Source organism: Prinia subflava, chromosome 6, assembly GCF_021018805.1.
Source record: "Prinia subflava isolate CZ2003 ecotype Zambia chromosome 6, Cam_Psub_1.2, whole genome shotgun sequence".
NCBI lineage: Eukaryota > Metazoa > Chordata > Aves > Passeriformes > Cisticolidae > Prinia > Prinia subflava.
The window spans coordinates 11,937,822-11,956,300 of NC_086252.1; the positions used below are offsets into that span (position 1 = coordinate 11,937,822).

The window sequence follows — 18,479 nt, forward strand, 5'->3', positions numbered from 1 at the left end:
CCGTCATGGCGCTGCGCTGCGCGGCCCCGGGCCGTGTCCGCTGGCTGGCGCGGGCGCTGGCGGGCTCCCCACGGCTCCTGCCGCCGACCGCAGCCGCACCGGGCCCGCCGGGCCCCGCCAGGATCCGCCCGCCCCAGCCCAGCGCTCGGTTCGCCAGCAGCGCCGGATCTGGGACCGAGGGCCCTCAGCGGCGTGTAATGGTAGTGAGGATCACCAGCCCCTTCGCCTGGCTCCGCACCCGCTTCTACTACCTGCTCATCCGCCTCTACTTCGACCAGGAGTTCAGCATCGAGGAGTTCACGCGGGGGGCCAAGCAGGTGAGCGGGCCTGGGGCCTCGGGCCGAGGAGAGCGGCCGGCCTGAGGGGAAAGGTCCTGCAGACCCTCCCCAGGGGCTGCTGATGCTCGGCGTTATTGTCATGGAGTTGTAGAACTGTTTAGCCTGGAGGAGATTTCGGAGACAGTCACAGATTCACATACCAGGTGAGGTAGGAACGGACCATACTGGGTCATTGCTCCATCCTCCCTGCTGCAGCAGGCCGTCCTAGGGCACATGGCGCTGGGTTGTGTCCAGACAGGTCTGGAATATCTGCAGTGAGGGAGACTCCGCAGCCTCTGGGCGTTCTGTTCCGGTGCTTGGTCATGCTGACGCTAAAGAAGTCCTTCCTTGTGTTCAGGTGGAACTTGATGTGCATCAGTTTCTGCCCATGGCCTCTTGTCCTGCTGCTTGGCACCGCTGAGCAGAGCCTGGTTCATGCTCCTGCCACTCCCCTCCTTTAAATATTTCTACACTGTGATGAGATTCCTATCAGCCATCTCTTCTAGAGGCTGAGCAACTCCAGGCCCATCAGCTTTTCCTGTAGGCGGGATGCCCCAGTCCCCCAGTCCTTGCTGCAGGGCCCACCCCAGGAGCTCTGTGTCTGTGCTCTACGTTGAGTCCAACCTGTGACCAAACACCAACCAGTTTCTGGCATCAATGCCATGTCCATCTTTCCTTACACACCTCCAGGGATGATGACTGGGATGATGACGTGTGGACATCGTAGCCCTAATGTGCTCCTGTGTGTGAAATACACGGAATTCCAAGCACCACACCTTGAGGCAAATGATATAAGCAGAGCTGGACTTTTCTTCAGGAATTTATTGTTATCCCAGATTCCACAGTTAAAATGAACTGGTTAAGCCATCCCCCAAAGTAACAAGAAGGAAGGTGCTTCCAAATGTTATAGAGACTTTAGGCAGAAATGGGTCTCCTCTTAGCAGGTTTTCCTGAAATGATAAAATTTTGACAGGCATAGAGCTGTCAAACATATTTAGAGCTGAAATATATTTATTTCTCCAAATTTATTGCTCCAGTAAGCTTTGTCAACAGAATGTGTCAAAGAGGTATCTCAAATGTATCTCAAAGCTAGTCATGTGAAGCTTAGAGAGTTATCTATTGGGAAACATTTTATTATTATTATATTTACTTTTAACAAACCAGCTCAAAACAACACATCAGGGGACAGAATGTTAAAATGATTAGTATCAATACAAGTGAGGAGAAAAACCACAACCTACAACAAATCATTAGACACGTGCAGAAGCACGTTTTACATTGGCTTGGTTTTTTGGGGTTTTGTTTTGGTGTTTGTTTGTTTTTACTTGGTACAGAGTCCTAAATACACTATCCTTCACAAATGCACTACTTGAAAATGTAGAGACATAATCGTTTGTAAATATACCTGCAGAATTGAGGGGAGAAAGGAGATTTGAGCTTCCTGAAGTCTAGAAGCTAAACCAGATTTCTAAAGAAAATTTGTAAATGGCAGCATCAGTTTTGACTGAAACCAGAAGATAAGTTGAAAAAATGGGCAGGGGAACAAAATATCTACAGGGAAAGACATAGACTGTTTGAACTATCAAAAAGAGTAAAAGCAACATGGAAAATACTGCAAAGCTTTTTTTTTTTTCCTTCTGTAAACTGTGAATTCACCTCTTGGAAGCTTTGATGTTTTAAATAAGAGATTGAAAAGAAATCGTATGTTTTTATCAGTTCATGAAATCATTCTTATAATGCTGGAGGGATTACATTTCAATGGTGATACTCTCTCTAAATACTGAAATCTTAAATCATGGAATATTTGGGTAGCTTGCCAGGTACTTATGGATTTGTCTGAAAAATCAGCCAACCTAGTTACTTGTTCACATTTGGTTTTTGTTTCTGTTTTATTTTGGTAGGCCTTCTCCGTTGTTTCAAAGCTGCTGTCTCAGCGTAAACTTGACCTGCTGGAAGAGCTTGTATCAGCAGAGGTAAATGCTTTCCATCTCCTGTTCTAGCCATTGATAGTGTCTGTTATAAAATAACATGGATGCTTTCAGCCTGTCCTTGTCTGCAAGCTGCCAGTTTGGTTTAACTCAGGAAAAACAGAGTAACGCGAGATAGGCTGGGCAATTTTTTGTCCTGTAGGTTTTTAAATGTTTAATTTCAAGGCATGAAACTTAATTCAAAGTTATTGTATTTAAAACAAAATAAAATATATTTTAGCTGTTGAGCATAAGGACCAAATGCCAGAAGGACTGCTGGTGTAGCAGGAAGGATGGAAAGGCAGCGGGCTCAGCAGGTGGAATTGAGTGTCTCTAGGTGTAGGCAGGTGGCTGAAGCTGACTCAGGCTGTGCACCAGAATTCATGTGAAGAAAGAAACTGGTTTGTGCTCGTCCCTGCTGCACTGATGCATTCCCACCCCCATCAGATCACACAGTTGGTTGCTGGTTTTGGCTGGAAGGCCTCAGTCTTGTGTCACAGTCTCAGGGATGTGACTGACCTGGTTAAACATCAGTGCTGTGTTTTCTGTGCTTTTATGAATTTTTAATTGCTGAAGCTGTCTTGGCCTTCCCAGGGCATGAAGGTAGCAGATGCAGCAGAGTCAAGTGGAGGAGACACTCCAGGTGTATGTCTGCCTTGTTACAGGATGTCAGCGTGGCCTGTCCTATTGCCACCCATGCCTTTGCAGCAAAAGCTCTGGTGCTGTTCTAGTGCATCCCCTCTGAACAGTCTTGCCTCCTCTCTCTGAACAGAGATAGCAATAAAACGTGAGTTTGCTTCTTGCAGTTGTTTTGAAAGGGCCTCTCCTCTGCTTCCTCTTGAAAGAACTTGCTCTGGTCGCTGTAAATTTTTCAGGTTTACATTGATGCAGACTTCTTGTAAGCCAAGGATGTAGTAGATGAAGTTGTGATCCCACACATCTTGTCATTTCTTTGGCCAGTGAATTTTGTACATGTAAAATGTACTAGAAACCAATGTCTCCTCATGAGGATTGCCTCTTGCTTCCATGTAACCTCTGCATTTGTTTGTTATTCAAGAATGCTAGATCAAGTTAGGGTAAAAAATGAGTATTAATTAAAAGTAAGTTCTGCAGTTTCATCCTTCCTCATGACTTGACTTTCTCATGTGGTGTTTGAGGTGCTACCTCTGTGCAGTTTTTGCACTCCACCATTTTCTACTTAACACAGCTGTGTGCATCATAGGACACTTAGATAATATAGATGTGATTGTCATAAGGACATTAATTACACAGTTTTTCAGTCAGTTCTGATTTGCAAGTGTTTATAAACTTTCTCTGAATGGAGTGTGAATCACAAAATGGCAAAGATAAACTCATTGGTAATGAAAGTGATTTTCAAAGAAATTTGTCAGAGAGCCAAAAGATCCTGCATCCAAAGCTTAGGAGCCTGCACACAGCGAGAGCTCGGCGGTGAGAAGGCACAGTGTGACTGTGGGAGCAAGCGGCACTGGGCTGCTCTGGGCTGGCATGGCTTGTGTTGCTGCTGCTCTTCTGACAGGACCTTTTCTAAACATGTTTTAAGATGCTTGGTTCTCATTTGTTTTGAGCAGTAAATGGACCTTCTTCAATGCCGCTGAATTAGGGTTTAGGAGTGCCCAAACTTCTCAGTGTGTTTTTCACTTTAGCTATCACATGAGTTAGACAAATGTTTTAGCAATACAGCTCTTTTTATTAACTGCAGTAGAAATAGATTGTTACTTAAATTTCCTAATGAAAACTAAGTGACAGTTTTTCTGAATTTAGGTACTTCAGGTGCTGAAGGAAAAGATTTCTTTGCTCCCTGACAGCCACAGGGATGCTTTAGCAGCTGACATTGATGCAATCATGTACACAACAGAAGGAGATGTTCGCATTTACTATGATGATGATGGTATGTTTAGAATCCTAAAACATTTCAGCAATAAGCAGTCTTATTTCCTGGTTTTGCTACTAAACAGACATTTTCTGTGCAGGTGTGGTTTTGAGTACTGTTTCTCATTCCTTGTTTCTCTGTTTGTAATTCATCCATATAAAATTCCTTAATTTCCTTCTAAACCAGAGACAGAGATTATTATCATGGTACTGTTTTGACTTCTGTTTGGGTTGTGCTTATTCCTCTTCTTTTGTACAGAATTTTATATTATTAGTCCTCAGCAATGTGAAGCCACTCAAAAACAATTATTCTAATATATGCTGAAAGCTGTTTGCTTCAAAAATAAAAATGCATCCTGCAAGAAGAATAATGAAGGCTGAATAATGAAATAAATTTTGCTGGTTTAGTCTTTCTGTCATTAAATACACTTTGTTCTAGGATTCCTTGATTGGTTTGGGGTTTTTTAAGCTAGTGATGAGCTCAAGCAAGTTTTTCTTTTGGTTGGATACCAGCATTATGTGCTTTGTTCACTGTGAGACACAGTGGAGATGATATGTGGGTCTAACCCTGGGTCTTCAGCTGAGCATTTCAAGTTGTCACACCCAGTAAGCATTTTTCCTGGTTTAGGAAATAGGAATCTCTTTTTCCCCTCTTAGATTTCTCCCATGTTTGATACTACTGTAGGTACATTTATTGTATCAGTAGTTAGCTTTGGAATTTGTGGGAACCCACTTTTTTCCTACAGTTTCAGTATATACACTGTCACACCACACTCATGATAAAATACAGATCTTTTTACAGAGTGTATTTGTATTATTGCTAAACAGCATGAGTAGGGCATAAAATACCTTTATCACTCATTATTCACTTTATGGCTGAAGTCAGGTGTCCTTCCAGGGTCTCACTAGAATATATGCTAGGTAGCAAATAGGAGTATTGGACCCATGAGAAACATGAGATCTAACTTGAGTTTTGATTTATTTCCAACAGGAAGAAAGTTTGTTAGCATCCTGATGTGCTTCTGGTATCTGAATGGTGCTAATCTACCTGACAACATGCCAGGTGAAGCCAAAGTCTTCCAGATTGTGTTTGGAGATGAAAACACAAAAGAAAAGAAACATCTTTTAACAGCAAACTACGAGTAAGCTTGCTTGTCCCTTTCTTTTCCCATGCCCATGAGGTACCTGTGGGGTAGGCAGTTCTGCAAGCACTCCCACTGTGCCACTGCAGAACCCAGTGTTTTTAATTTACCTTGATTCTAATCTAAATTAATTCTCATCCAGCTTTCCAGTTTTGATTTTAGGGCCAAATTTTTTAAATACCCCTAATGTCAGTATGTTATTTCCTTGCTTCTGAGTTGACACTATTGGGAACTCTTTCTCTGTAAGGAAGAGCAGTATTTGGAGCACTGAATGAGGTTTCTGATCCTCAAAGCACATATTAGGAAGATGAATTTTCACAGGAATGTTTATAAATAATGTCTGTTGGTGTACTGATGTCAGAGCTGTGCAGAAAATAGCCACACAGTTGGCAAAATGTATTAAAAATAAGATTCTCAGAAGCTGGGAGAAGTGAGGATTTTGTGTGATAAAGGCAGTATGATCAAGGAGTTCTACACCCACATTTGAAATTGAAAATGTGGAGTCTAGGTGATGAGGAGCTCTGAAACAAAGGTAACGCTCATGAGGAGAGCAGTACTTTTTGCCTGGATAGATTGTTGTGGATCCATCCCTCAGCTGAATTCAGCATCTTACTTACAGTTGGAGTCTCCTGAAGTTCCATTAACCTTGAGAGCTTTCCCTTAAAGCCTGAGTATCTTCCCAGTCCCGCTTTGCAGGAGTGGATTTGCACCTGATTGCAAAGCAGTGATATTATTCTGCTCTTGTCCACGGCACACAGGTTATCTGAGAACACGAGAATTCAGCTTGAAGCTCAGACTTCTCTTTTCATAAGGGAGACTCAGTACTACTGTTAACTTGGTCCTTGATGCAATTCTGAAAATTTATTACCTTTTAAGCAACACTTCAGGAAAGATGAAAATTTTCAAGTAAAATATGGAGCACATGATTTCCCTTCACTTACCATCCCATTGAATGAAACCTTTTATTTACAGATCAAGATCTTCCATAAAGCTTTATTCATATTCCTGCTGTGAAAACTGAGTGCTTTCTTGATATCAGGGTCTTTACTGTTGCTGCTTGATCCTGTCTGTGGGATCTGAACCAAAACGCTCTGAAGTCAGTGCATTTTGTTTTTTACTATAGAAATAGTTTTTATCTTCCATTTTGGGGCATAAGCATTAAAGTTTAAGTAGCTGTTACAGCAGTAAGTTTAAAGTAAAATATTTCTTCATGTTTTCTTGTCATACTAGTAGCTCTTAAGGTCAAGTAAATTTTAACAACTCCTCACTTATTATCTTTTCTTTTTCAGGTTCCAAAGGGAGTTTACAGAAGGAGCAAAACCAGACTGGACTATTACACGGATTGAACATCCAAGGCTGTTAGAATAAATGCCTTCTACAGCCTTTTTATGTGCCACTGTAATTGTTTTGATGTAACAAATACCAGGCTTTTTTGGATCTTTTTTCCCTTTCCTCCAAAAGAAGGTTGAATTTTCTATATATGATTTCCAAAAATTCTTTTATGGAGCTTTCACTGTGCTGTAGCATTACAGCAAAGCCTTTTCCCTGGAACAGGCTGGTAGAAATTGAATTGGTTCCAGAGCTCATCCAAGGCATTTAGACAGCACAGTTTCATTCAGGCAGGTGTAATGGATGTGTCAGTTTCTTATATTCTGAGAAGAAATGGTACTGTTTGAAAATAAACTACACTTAAATGACTGATGAACCTTCTGAGTTACTTTTTTGTGTTTCTTTTTTTCCCTAGGGACTGTACAATATATAACTGAATAATATGCAAGATGAGATAGAGGTAGATGGACTTCTTAGCTTGTCTAGCCTCAGCAGTTCATTTTGAGGTAATCTTGCTTTTGAATACATTTGAGGTTAAGAAAGTTAGAGCTGCTGTTAGTATTTGCAACAGGACTGGAGAAAGAAAAAACTTTTAGCATTGCACTGGGAAAATGGATCAAACAGATATGTTTTGGAAAATTAAAAAAAACCCATTCCTTTCAATTCAGTAATATAAAGGCAATGCCAAGTTTAGAGAATTATGGAAGAAAAATCAGGTAAAAACATGAATTTAAAAGAGGACCTGACAGTGAAGTTAAATGAAGTCCTCTGTTTGAAATGTATGTTAAAGAAATGACCAAATCCTTGCAATTAAGTGTTGCAACTGCACCATTTCCTAGCTGTCACTTTATCTCTGGTTTCTGGATTATGAGAATCCTGGTGTAAGTAGCTGGAGGCTTTTCTGTGCAAATCAACAGGAGATCATGACAGGTTTCTTCGTCCCCTATACCAACTTCAAATATAAAGCTAACTTTCTGCTAAGGCTTGTTGTAGACATTAGTGCAGTGTTTTGAAAGTGTAAAGTGTAATTAATGTGATTCACAGTAATTGTAATTGAAGGTATAAATGAAATTTTCCGTAGTTCAGGTCTTTTGATCCAATGGCTTATTGAGAGGAACATCTAAAGCTTATCAACTAGTTGATAACACTTTTGCTGCAAAAGATGTGATTGGAAATTTGCATGCACTGTTCTATTCTTTTGAAGTTGTGTGTTGTGGTTGGAGCCAAAGAGGGCAGCAGTTCGACGTTTGGAGTGTTTTCCCAGCTTCTGATTTTCAGTTAAAAAATTATCCTGGAGACTGCAAATCAACAGACACAGAACTGCCCATGGATTTATTACACCATAAATAAATCTGAAAGGCATATAAATTACTAAGCTTGCTGTATTGGAAAATGGCATTCTCCCACACTGAATAAAACTGGTGGAATTAAACTGGATTTACGTCTAATCCAGTGGCTTCCATTTGGCTTCGGAAGAAAAAATACCCCAGAAAAACCCTCACAAACCAGCCCCAAATCCAACTTATAATGGACAAATGTGGAAGGTTTGACCCCTTTTACCTGCCATCCATAAATTCTCTGTCATAAATCTGATCAACATAGCAATTAATCAGACTGAAGTGATGGCCGCTGGTGGGCATTTGTCATTTTATGGCATCCACATTTTCTCTTGTGGAATTATTTTTCTTCTGTGTCATTTGTTCAAACAAAACAAGAACTTCTGGTTTCTGTGTTGCCACCCAAAAGTAGCAATAAATTATTTTAGTTTCTTCAAGCTAGTTCCCTGTGAATATATTGCTCTATGATATCAAGGTTTCCGGAAATTCTTATGGCAAAATAGATGAGTAAAGGGCTAACTTTACTTCATCTTAAAGATGGAGAGAATATTGTCTTGTAATTTGAGGATTTCCAGTACTGCCACTCAAATACCTTACTCTAAAAATCAAAATGCTAACTTAAGTGTTACAGAATTTGAAAAAAGAGCTAAAGGAAGTATCTTATTTAAAACATCATTCTGATTTGGGAATAGTGATGCTCAGCAGGTAACAGTAGAACAGTGTGGAGATCTCTGTGTCATAGCATGCCATTGCTGACAGTTTCCTTTGCTGATTAGTCTCAGACATCACCTTGGAAATGACAGTGTGTAAGGATGTGGGTGTGTTTAATTTCCCTTCCATCTTCCTGCCTAGTGTCCATGTCTCCTAATGCCTGGGGACAAGTACAATTGTAACTGTGGTGTGGAGCCAATAAATCCCCCTCTAAAATCCACACTTAAAATATTTGCAGTTTTAGCTTACAAATGTTTCCATTCAGGCCTCATTAATACTTGAAAACAATGTTACTAGGTTTGGTGGTGATTTAGGGGGTAAAATTCACACCTGTGTTAGCAACACTGACATGTCTAATTCATTTTACAGAGAGCAGTGAGGTGACAGTGTCTGGACTGCAACAGGGTGCAGATTCAAAGTACCCCACTCCTCCCCCGGGCAACATCATGGTTCTTTAGGTCCATGTGGAGTTGGGAAGCCTTAATTTTTTATTTGTTCATCCAAAACTGATCATATTTAATGATTCCTGGGTGCCTGGGACAATTTCAAAACGTGTGCCTAAACCTTGATAATCACTAAGTATTAAATCTGGCCAACAAACCTCCCATTAATTCACACACCCCACTCACCAGTAGATGGCCTTGGTCACAAAGGTATTGTGGCTGGGAAGTAACTGATATTAATGAGAGTGTAAGTGGGGTAAAGGATAAAATGGTAGAAACATTAAGTGCTATTTAAATAATTTAGATTTGTCTTATTAAAAAGTCTTTGTATTTTTCCTGGCTTTCATCGTGAGTCAACGATAGTGTCTTGTGTTCTCTCTGCAGTGCCTGCCCATTTTGAAGTGGCAATTTATCTGCATTCTTAATGTGGGAAAGATGTGCTGTATGTGTGAATTCACACAGGCACCTCTGTGTCTGACAGTAGCAAAGCTAGTTTTTAATATTCACATTCTAAAATATGTTTGTCGTGTTGATTGTGTTCCTTTCCCTCTTGTCCCAGCATTGTGTGATTATTTCAAGGGACACATTCAGCTTTCTCCAGTGTTTAAGGCATGTTCAAGCTTGACCTTATCATCACTTCAGATTATATTTAGTTAATTATTTTGAAGTCTTATGGCTGGAAATCTGTTTAGTAGTAAAAGTCATTTTGTTTATCACAGTAGTGATCATGCTCCTTCAAAACTTCACAGCTCTCCTGCTTGTTTTGTTCATGGTGTGGTTAAACTTGATTTCTGCCCATGTGCCCTGGTGGCTGCAGGTGGGGGCTCTGAGGTTCCTGCCAGGCTGCAGTCACCTGATGGCTCGCAGCTTGTGAGAGATGGGATACTGGAGTGTGTAGTGCTTTTAGTTTCGTTTCTCCCTCGTGCAGGGGTGTGATAGCTGAGCTCTTGGCACTGGACCACATGTAGGCACAGGAAGAGTTTAGCTGTTGCAAAGGCAAGCATTGCCTACACAGCTGTGCTTTTGTTAATCGAAGGGAAAAGCAGCTGGGGCAAATGCTGTTGCACAGTGAGTACTGACCACCCTAAGTCATAGGAGTTCCCCTCCTTGTCTTTTACCTTCATTTTCCATTGCTGATGTGCCAGCTTTTTGGATTTTTATAGTGTTGCCATAGGATAGAGGTTGGGTAAGTCACTGTGAACTTGTGCAGCTCTGTTGAAAACACTCCCTTAATCACAATGCTTCTCTTATGTGTATTTTGTCTGATTTCAGTGGTCTGTGCTTTTCCTAATATAAAGTTCCCCTATGAAGTTGTTCAGGGGAAACTGTTCTGCATTTTAATGGGAGCAGACTGCAACTTCTTTGCTGCCTTTGAAGTTACTCCATCAGAAATAGAGGGAAGCTAAAGTTAGACATGCTGTGTTTTCTTGTGTGCCATTTCATCCCTCATCGGCTGAATGGGACAGAACAACGCTTTTCACAGTGAGCTTGGTACTGTAGTGCCAAGAGGCACTGTGAAGGAAAGGAGCAGGACAGCAAAGAGAAGTGCAGAAGAGGTGGCTTTTCACCAAGGATGCATCCCTTTGCTTTAAGGACATGGGATATTTGGAAACAAGTGGTGGCTTGAATGTTCGTCTAAATTGTATTTTGCAGTTGACAGTAACCTTTTGCATAAAAGCTCTGCTCGTGTATGGGGAAGAAGTCTTGTCAATATTAGAGCTAAGGTCCCGCCTTAAGTTTGCAGGGATTTCCTAGTCTGACTGGGGAGCCATGGGAGAGGCTGCTCAGGGAAAGGTGGGGTACATCACAGCAACCAAAGGCTATTTCTGCCTTATGCTAATTAGCAGCTGGCACATCCCTAGAAATGGGAGTGAAAAAGGAGAGGGGCAGGGGAAGGCCTTGGTAATTCCTCTCTCCTGAACTTTCTGGAACCAGTTAGCAGGTACAGCAGCTATAGGGTCAGTGCCAATTCTGGAAGTGGAGGTTTCAGTGGTGCAATTGGATTAAGTGGGTGCCTCATTCCTGGCTGTGGGGCTGTCCCAGCGCTGGGTTCTGTGCTCACTTACGGTGTTAATGCTGTTTGAGGACCTTCACATTGCTCATCTAACTACAGCCAGACAAGGGCATTACTTGTAATGTTATTTTGTTGTAATGTGTATTTCATTTCATCAGCTGAGAACAGGTGAATGTAAATAATTCTTCGGGGGATATTTTTAAAAATACTTGCAAATGGAACAGGAATGAGATTGCAATATGAAGTGACAAACAAGCTAGTGAAAATGAATTCTATAGTCCAGAACTCATGTCATGCAAGGTACTGACCATTAACTAGGTGAAAATCTAATCACTACTGGTGTGATTGGGATAGAAATTGTCATGAAGAGGTCATTAGAAGCTGCCTGAAATCTCTTATTCTGTATTTTCAAAGTACATATATTATTAAAGTCTGTAATCAGCTTAGTCAAGAACTTCGTACTTTTTAATTATCAATGGGGTCACTGTCCCTTAGGCCTCCCTCAGGCTCAGCTCCCTGTAGCAGAACCTTCTGAGCTATTAACCTGTTTCCTACATTTTTGTCATTAAGTCACTTTTGGTTTTTTTCTGAGATATCTCTCATAGGTAGAACGATAGAGAGATTGTTGATCTCTGGGTGCAGTGTGCCTTGTTGGTACAGGGATCCTGCCTGGACTTCAGCTGAGAGGTGCTCTTGGAAGGCATCACTGCTGCTGTAGTGAAGCAGTCTCTGCCCATGAAAACACTGTGCAAATCCAGTGGTATGAGAATTAAACCGTGTGATTTCCATCTTGCCATAAGGTTCCAGCCCTCCATCTGAGAAGGCAGTAAAGCCTTTGTAGCAGTACTTGTAAAGATGGTAGGACCATTGTGGCTTGAATTGTAAATTTACCATGTCTCCACTTAAAAAGTTTCAGGAGCAAATCTACAGATCAGATGTTGAGTCAAAATTTGTGTCAGCTGCATTAAAACAGTAATTATAATAAAATCTTGGCATAATTTCTGCTGTGAATAAGGGAGGGCATTTTCCCTTGTTCACGTTGTTCTGTGGTGGTTTTTGTTTGTATTTTGTTTTTTATTCTCTCCTAAACACCAGCAGTTACTCAAGGCTAGAGAAAGTGATCATTGCGTAAGACATAGCATAGATGTCTAAGGGAAAATTAGATTATCAGTCATTTTTACATATTTCACGTTCTACTTTTAGATTCTGTGTTGGAAAGAAGTGGGGTTTTAATGCCAAATTGGTAACATTCACTGATTTTCTCTGCAGTGGAGGCTGTTGTTTCCTGTTGGAATCATTTGCATGTGTTTTTGCCCAGTTTTCTGCCAGTGCAGCTTGTGCTGCAGGGTCTCCTGCAGTGTACAATTTAATCTCTTGCTTTCATTTCACTGAAGCATAGGGGTTTCAGCAGGGGTAGCTGGGTGAAAGTGCCTGCATTAGACTGGAGATCTGCTTAAGTGATCTAATGGTTCCTCCTGGCAAAATCTGTGAAATTATAATAGCAGAAGTAGAGAGAGGGAGGGAATCAAAGGTGGGTGGTAATGCAGGATTCATATAAAGGGAAGCTCTGTGTATTCTGTCTCTAGAGCAGAAGCTGAAGCAGCCCTGAAAGGAAAGTAAGTTTAGAAGACTTGAGAAAAATAAAATTGTAAGAAGGTTGGTGTTGTGACTGGAGGTTGTTCTCTCAGATAAAAGGCTGGAGAACTCCCTCGCACCTGAGGCAAGGAGAATTTCTTGTAGGATTCAGAGGTGGTGTCCTGGGTATCAGGAAGAAGCAAATTCTAGAGGATTAATATTAACCCGCCTCAGTTGTGAGAAAGGTCTTTGAAACACTTTACAAAGTGAAGACTGATACATTCAGTCTGCAGTCAGATGGGCTTTGTGACTTTATTTACTGTCACACAACCCTCTTCTTTCCTAACCTTGCAGATCTAGCAGTGGGTATTTGAGAAGATGAGCTGGTGACACTCATTCACAGCTGCATTAATCCTGTTGCAGTCTCAGAATCAGTTGATTGTCTTTTCTCAAAAATCTCAGTGCCTTTAAGAGCCTGAGCTGAGCATGCTGCTGCAGAGCCTGCTGTATTTATCCAGTGTGTTGGAATAATTTTCTCTAATTTCATATGTAAGAATTCTCAAGCTTAGTTTGCAGGATCTCATTTCTTCTGTTAAGCATAGTAGCAGAGTACTTGAGATTTCTCCCCAGCATTATTTCTGACGCTGTGTGTGACCAGTAGGAATTTCTTTCCTTGTTTAACTGGGGTTCTTTTGTCCTGTCCTACATTACCACCATAGGGTTTTTTCTCCCCTTGTTTTTAAACTTGTGCATTCCTACTCTTTTTACTATAATCAGTATGCTCTCCCTTCTTTCTTGTTCCTTTTGCTTTCTTTATGGTGCATTAAGTGATTCTTTCTTTCATCCTGTGCCCAGAAAAAAGATAAAATCTGTGTTTCAAAGATTATGCCCAAAGCTACTTAAAAAAAGATTTGCTGATTCAGACATTCAAAAAAATGCCACAGAAAGGGCAGCTTTAGTTTCCTGTACTCAGATTTTCATGAGCTCTTATCTTGCTGCCTGTCTGCATGTCTCTGCTGGGACAGGCAGAGCTGTGTCACTTGAAGTCAAGGCCTGTCTAGATGCCAGTGATTCTGAAAATTGGCCAGTGTACCATGTCACAGTTGTGTACCCCCTCCTGCACGGATCTCTAGTCATCTTCTTCATGTGTAAATTGATACCCCAACTCTCAGTACAGTTTATTTGATACGTAACATTTCTGTGTCCATTCAAGCACTGTTCCAGCCAATTGTTTGAGCACAGAAGACCTAATTGTTTGCTTTAGCTTCCCTGCTGCTTTACTAGAACAGTGACCCTTTAACTTATATTTACATGATCTTTCCTTTTTGCTTAAATTTTTCTTGAACTTTCACTAGACATTTACTTTCAAAACCCTCCCTGTACCATTTGAGTGTAGAACGAGCTACAAAGCAAAGAGGATTTTATAAGGATTCATGTAGATACACAGTGTTGCCTGCTTGCTTCTTAGCTGGTTTGCTGGTCTTTGTGGTTTGTAAGAGCTGTTGTGGGGGAGTTTTGAATCGCTTTCTCGTCTAATCTCGTGTTTGCATTCACAACAGGCTGCCTGTTTTAGTAGTCTTCTATATTTCTCCCCAGTGGACTATATTTCCTGTTTTCTTTGTGAACATCACCATATGTAATTGTTTTACCATTCTTGCTTTCTTCCTGAATGAGTAGAGAACTATTTTGGAGCCTTTATCCAGATATACATCCCTGTCCCAAGTGTATGAGCTCTCCTGTGTTCCCAGGTTAGTCCTGAACAAACCATTTTGAAATCCATATGTGCACTTTCAGGTATTTTGTTTTTCCTTGCCCACCTTTCTGTTGCATTTCCTTGTGGGGTCTTGACAGCACTGATGCAGTGTCTGTGCTGATGCCAAGCTGTTTGGAGCACACAGGTATCTGAGGGAAGTGGCTTTATGCTGTCATTTCAGTTATTCTTAAACTGATGGTCCTGATCATTGATGAAGACCACATCTAAATATATGGTATTTGTGGGCTTGCTTGTTGTATTGGTTTTTATGTTTCGGTTTGGGTTTGCTGGTTGTAATTTTTTTTTCTTTTTTTTTTCCAAATGCTACATCCAACTTAATGTTTCATAAAGTAAATCACTGAATAAATTTGTAACTTCTGTCATCAGAGCCTCAAATGCCTGAGGTGCTTCCTGTTTCATATTCACAGGGCTGAAGTTGCACATAATTAAAATCCTGTAATTTCAGCATGAATTATTTTATTGAATCATATTTTATTCACATGCCTTTTCTCTTTCAAGGTTCTCTGGTATGCATCAAACACTTGCACATTAGTCCTACAGTCTGCTGTAACAGCTTAACTTGGATTAATTTCTTGTGCTTGTTAGTTTGTGAAACAGCTCTGGTTTTGAGTTTTAGCTTCTGTGTTTTCCATGCTTCACTTTCTCCTCTTTTGTTTTTGTTCTTCCCCCTAGAAATTGTCTAGAAAGATTGTCTTTTCAGTAGATATTTGTACGTCTGGCCCTAAATGCAGATCAAAATTCCTAAAAAGGACACACTGTATGTGTTAGGGGATTAAATGTAGCATGGTCATTATCATTTACTTGAGTAGCTTTCCATTGTTCACATCCTGTTATTCTCAATGCTGTATTCCATCCTAATATTCTTAATGGTGATTTCTACCAATGCAAACAAGCAAAACCAAATAAATGTGGAAGAAAAGTCACTTTGGAAATGTAGAAATCCTGTCCTTGGTCAGATGACAGATAGGGATTTGTTTTGTTTTGTCTTCCCAGGAAAGAGCAGACTGTGCTGCATGGTGTTTCTTCAGGCACTGTGCAAGCTACTGCTCAGTTAAAATTGTCCTGGGATGGGTCTGCCAGAATTCTTAAACTGTGGTCTGTAGAGCTGTGTGTGGGCAACCTTAGGCAGTTTTTAAAATAAAGGGTACCAAAGTAAGACCCCATGTGGGATAAGGCATAAACACTTCAGAGGGGTCAGAAAGCACATGTAAATAAATATATGACATGGTGGCATAATAATCCTGGTGTTTAAAGCATCATTCCAATTCTGCTCATCTTCCTCATGCTTAGTTTTCAGATGTGATGAGAGCAATTGTCCTTTTTGCTTGCTACCCAGCTTGATGTTTTCCTGGTTATGACTGTTTCACAAGAGCACAGAGAGTGGTTTAACAGTGCATCTCATGCGCCACTCTTCAGTGTATTTGCAGTGAGGATAAGGTACAGACACCTAACATATATATCACTGCTAAGAGGTGTTGTGTTCATACAGAAATGTTTATGTGTGTGTGCCCTGTAGGCCAGCCATGGTAACTGGTCTTTCTAAACCACTGAGAAATCAAAAACCTATTTTGCATGCAGCTTCAGAATATTTTATTATGTTCATTTACATATGGAAATGGGTTGGGTGGAGGAGTTCTTGGCTGTATCCAGGTTTGCTTGCTGAAGTCAATGAGAGAATACAGTTCTCCAGTCTCAGGCGAATCCAGTTTCTGTGGGGTCAGAGCCTCCCTACCAGTATTTGTGCTTTTAAAGTCTGCATTTTGCTTGTTTGAGGCCTGAGGACTCTGTTTCCGAAAGCCTCAGTACCTAAAGTTTTGCAGTGACTTCAGCAGTGCAGCTGCCTAATACCATTCACTGAAGTCAGCTCATGTAAAACATGACTCAAAACTTCTTATAAATGACTCTGATTTCAGTGTGCCTCAGAATATTCTGCAATTCACTGGTGAGCCTGGGCACTCAACAAGGTAAGGTGCTGCTGCATGTATTAGCGGCAGTGCCACCAAACATTCCATAGAAGTACCATGGATTACAGAGTTTCACTTTGGCTTTTTAAGTTCTGTGGATTTCTAGGAATTTGTTGTTTGTGTAGGGTTCGGCTTTTTGTTTGTTTGGGGTTTTGGATCAAAATTACCTGTCACATTGCAGACTTTAGAATTCCAGTTTCAGATTCTTTTTATAAATCTGAGCCTCAGTTTCCCAGTTTGATAAGTTTTCTTAAGTACTGCTAGGAACATGTTTTTGAGCCTTACTGTCCATGTGGCATTTTGTCTCAGAGCAGGAGCAGTGATATTCCTCTGTTCCCTGAGTGCAGTCCAAACCCCAGCTTTGCATGAAACCTGGCCTGTTCTACCCTATCCTGGTGTTGGAGCAGTAAAATCGTCTCTTGGCTGTTCTGTGGGGAGCAGCCTGGAACAGAGCTGTATCTACAGCACAGAGCAGCTGTATCCTGCTGTCCTCAGAGCAGCAGAGCTCCCTGAGCCAGCCCTCTCCATGAACCAGGCTGTCCAGTGTTTGTATTGCAAATACTACCCTGACCTATACACTAGACTAAAGCTTCCTGTTCTAATATTGGTTTAAGACTTAAGTATCAGTGGCTTATTTTCTTACATTATCATTCTCTTTCTTATTTAACAGTTCCCTGGGATATGTAGAGGGCCACAGTCAGGCTTTCCTAGCAGCCAGGATGAGAGGAAGGGAAAAGCACGTGAAGGACATTTATGAAAAGAGGCAGAGCTTGAATTGCCATGCAAATCACAGAGTATTTTGGTTCAGCAATCAAATTGTGTACTGTACTATTTGCCAAAAAAAGAAGAAACACAGCACTCATTCTCTTGAAAGCTCTCTCCTGCAGGAATTTGTTAGCTTACTTTAAGTTTCATATTATTTATAAGCTCTGACCCAGACTTCTCATTAACTGTTCCCAAAGCACTAGAAAAGGAAAGTAGAAGTGCTTCCTGCTTCATGTATCTGGTTAACAGCTGTGCCTCTTTAGAGGAAGGAGAAAATAGCCAGTAGTGATAAAACCTCAGCCTGCTCGCCTGCACAGGGAGCACTGCTGCAGTGTGAGCTGCCTCTCCCCAAAATCCTCATGTAGCAGCACTCACTACAGTGCTCTCAAGTGCAGCTTGCTGAAAACAGTTTTAATGTGGGCAAAGAGAAGTTTGCTCATCCTCCTTGCCCCACTGTTGGCTACCTGTTCCCTCTATTACTTCATTGTTGTTTTGAATTTTTAAAAAACTGCAATGCTGGGCTTCAAGAGAAGTACAAATGCTCAGAGGTTATTGTGTTCTTTGCTCAGATATTGCCCTGGCTCAGCAGTTGTGAGTATTGTGAAAGTGTGAGAAACCAGTTTTATTGCATCTCTGCATGTGATCAGCCCTGCAGTACTGGGTTGCAGTTCTCCCTCATGGGGTCTGGTCTCTGCAGCTGAACCAGTGCTGAGCAGCCTCCTGTCCCCAAGTGAGTCTTGTTAGATCAGAACATCTCCTGCATAGCTGCTGGCATCCTGAAATTACATACTCATTTCCCCCCTCGGTTTTTTGTGATTGTTCTGAGGCAGTGTTCCTGAATACAAACAGTCAAAAATGACAGCAGTGGCTTAGTATTTGTTAAATGAATGAAACTCTGAGATCTGACTGCTATTGGTTTGTTTTATTCTGACTTTCTGAGTTTATATTCTCATTAAAGGCACATTGTGGAAAGCTTTTCTCTGTGATATTGAAGACAAGCATGGTGTCTTCCACTGCCACCAAGACTGTCTCTAGTTCATATGCTGGAAGGAAGTCAGGATTTAGGATCCATGTGAGGCATGATGAGAATCCCAGGAGTTGATAGCAGGGTTTACTTGTGTTTGCAGATGGGAACAATAAACAGGCATGAACCAGCTGACCAGCCCTGCCTTTGGAAACCTAAAAAATATCCTCAGATCTTTCCATCTGTGCATTGGCACCTGAGATTCTCTTTTCCTAAGTGGCACATAC

The 18,479-nt window shown here is 41.2% G+C and overlaps 1 protein-coding gene across 1 annotated transcript; it reads left to right on the forward strand.

Annotated features, from left to right (window-relative positions):
* Positions 1 to 7,022, forward strand: MAIP1 (matrix AAA peptidase interacting protein 1). Its single transcript, XM_063400236.1, has 5 exons — positions 1 to 317; positions 2,219 to 2,290; positions 4,067 to 4,193; positions 5,166 to 5,316; positions 6,606 to 7,022. The coding sequence occupies exons 1-5, from the start codon at positions 6 to 8 to the stop codon at positions 6,682 to 6,684; spliced, it is 741 nt and encodes a 246-aa protein (XP_063256306.1). The 5' UTR covers positions 1 to 5; the 3' UTR covers positions 6,685 to 7,022.
* The last annotated feature ends 11,457 nt before the right edge of the window (positions 7,023 to 18,479 follow it).

Coding starts and splice junctions, on each gene's coding strand:
- MAIP1 (XM_063400236.1), top strand. CDS start 6: ATGGCGCTGCGCTGCGCGGCCCCGGGCCGTGTCCGCTGGCTGGCGCGG. Junction 2,291..4,066: donor AAGAGCTTGTATCAGCAGAG/GTAAATGCTTTC, acceptor TTCTGAATTTAG/GTACTTCAGGTGCTGAAGGA. Junction 5,317..6,605: donor CTTTTAACAGCAAACTACGA/GTAAGCTTGCTT, acceptor TTTCTTTTTCAG/GTTCCAAAGGGAGTTTACAG.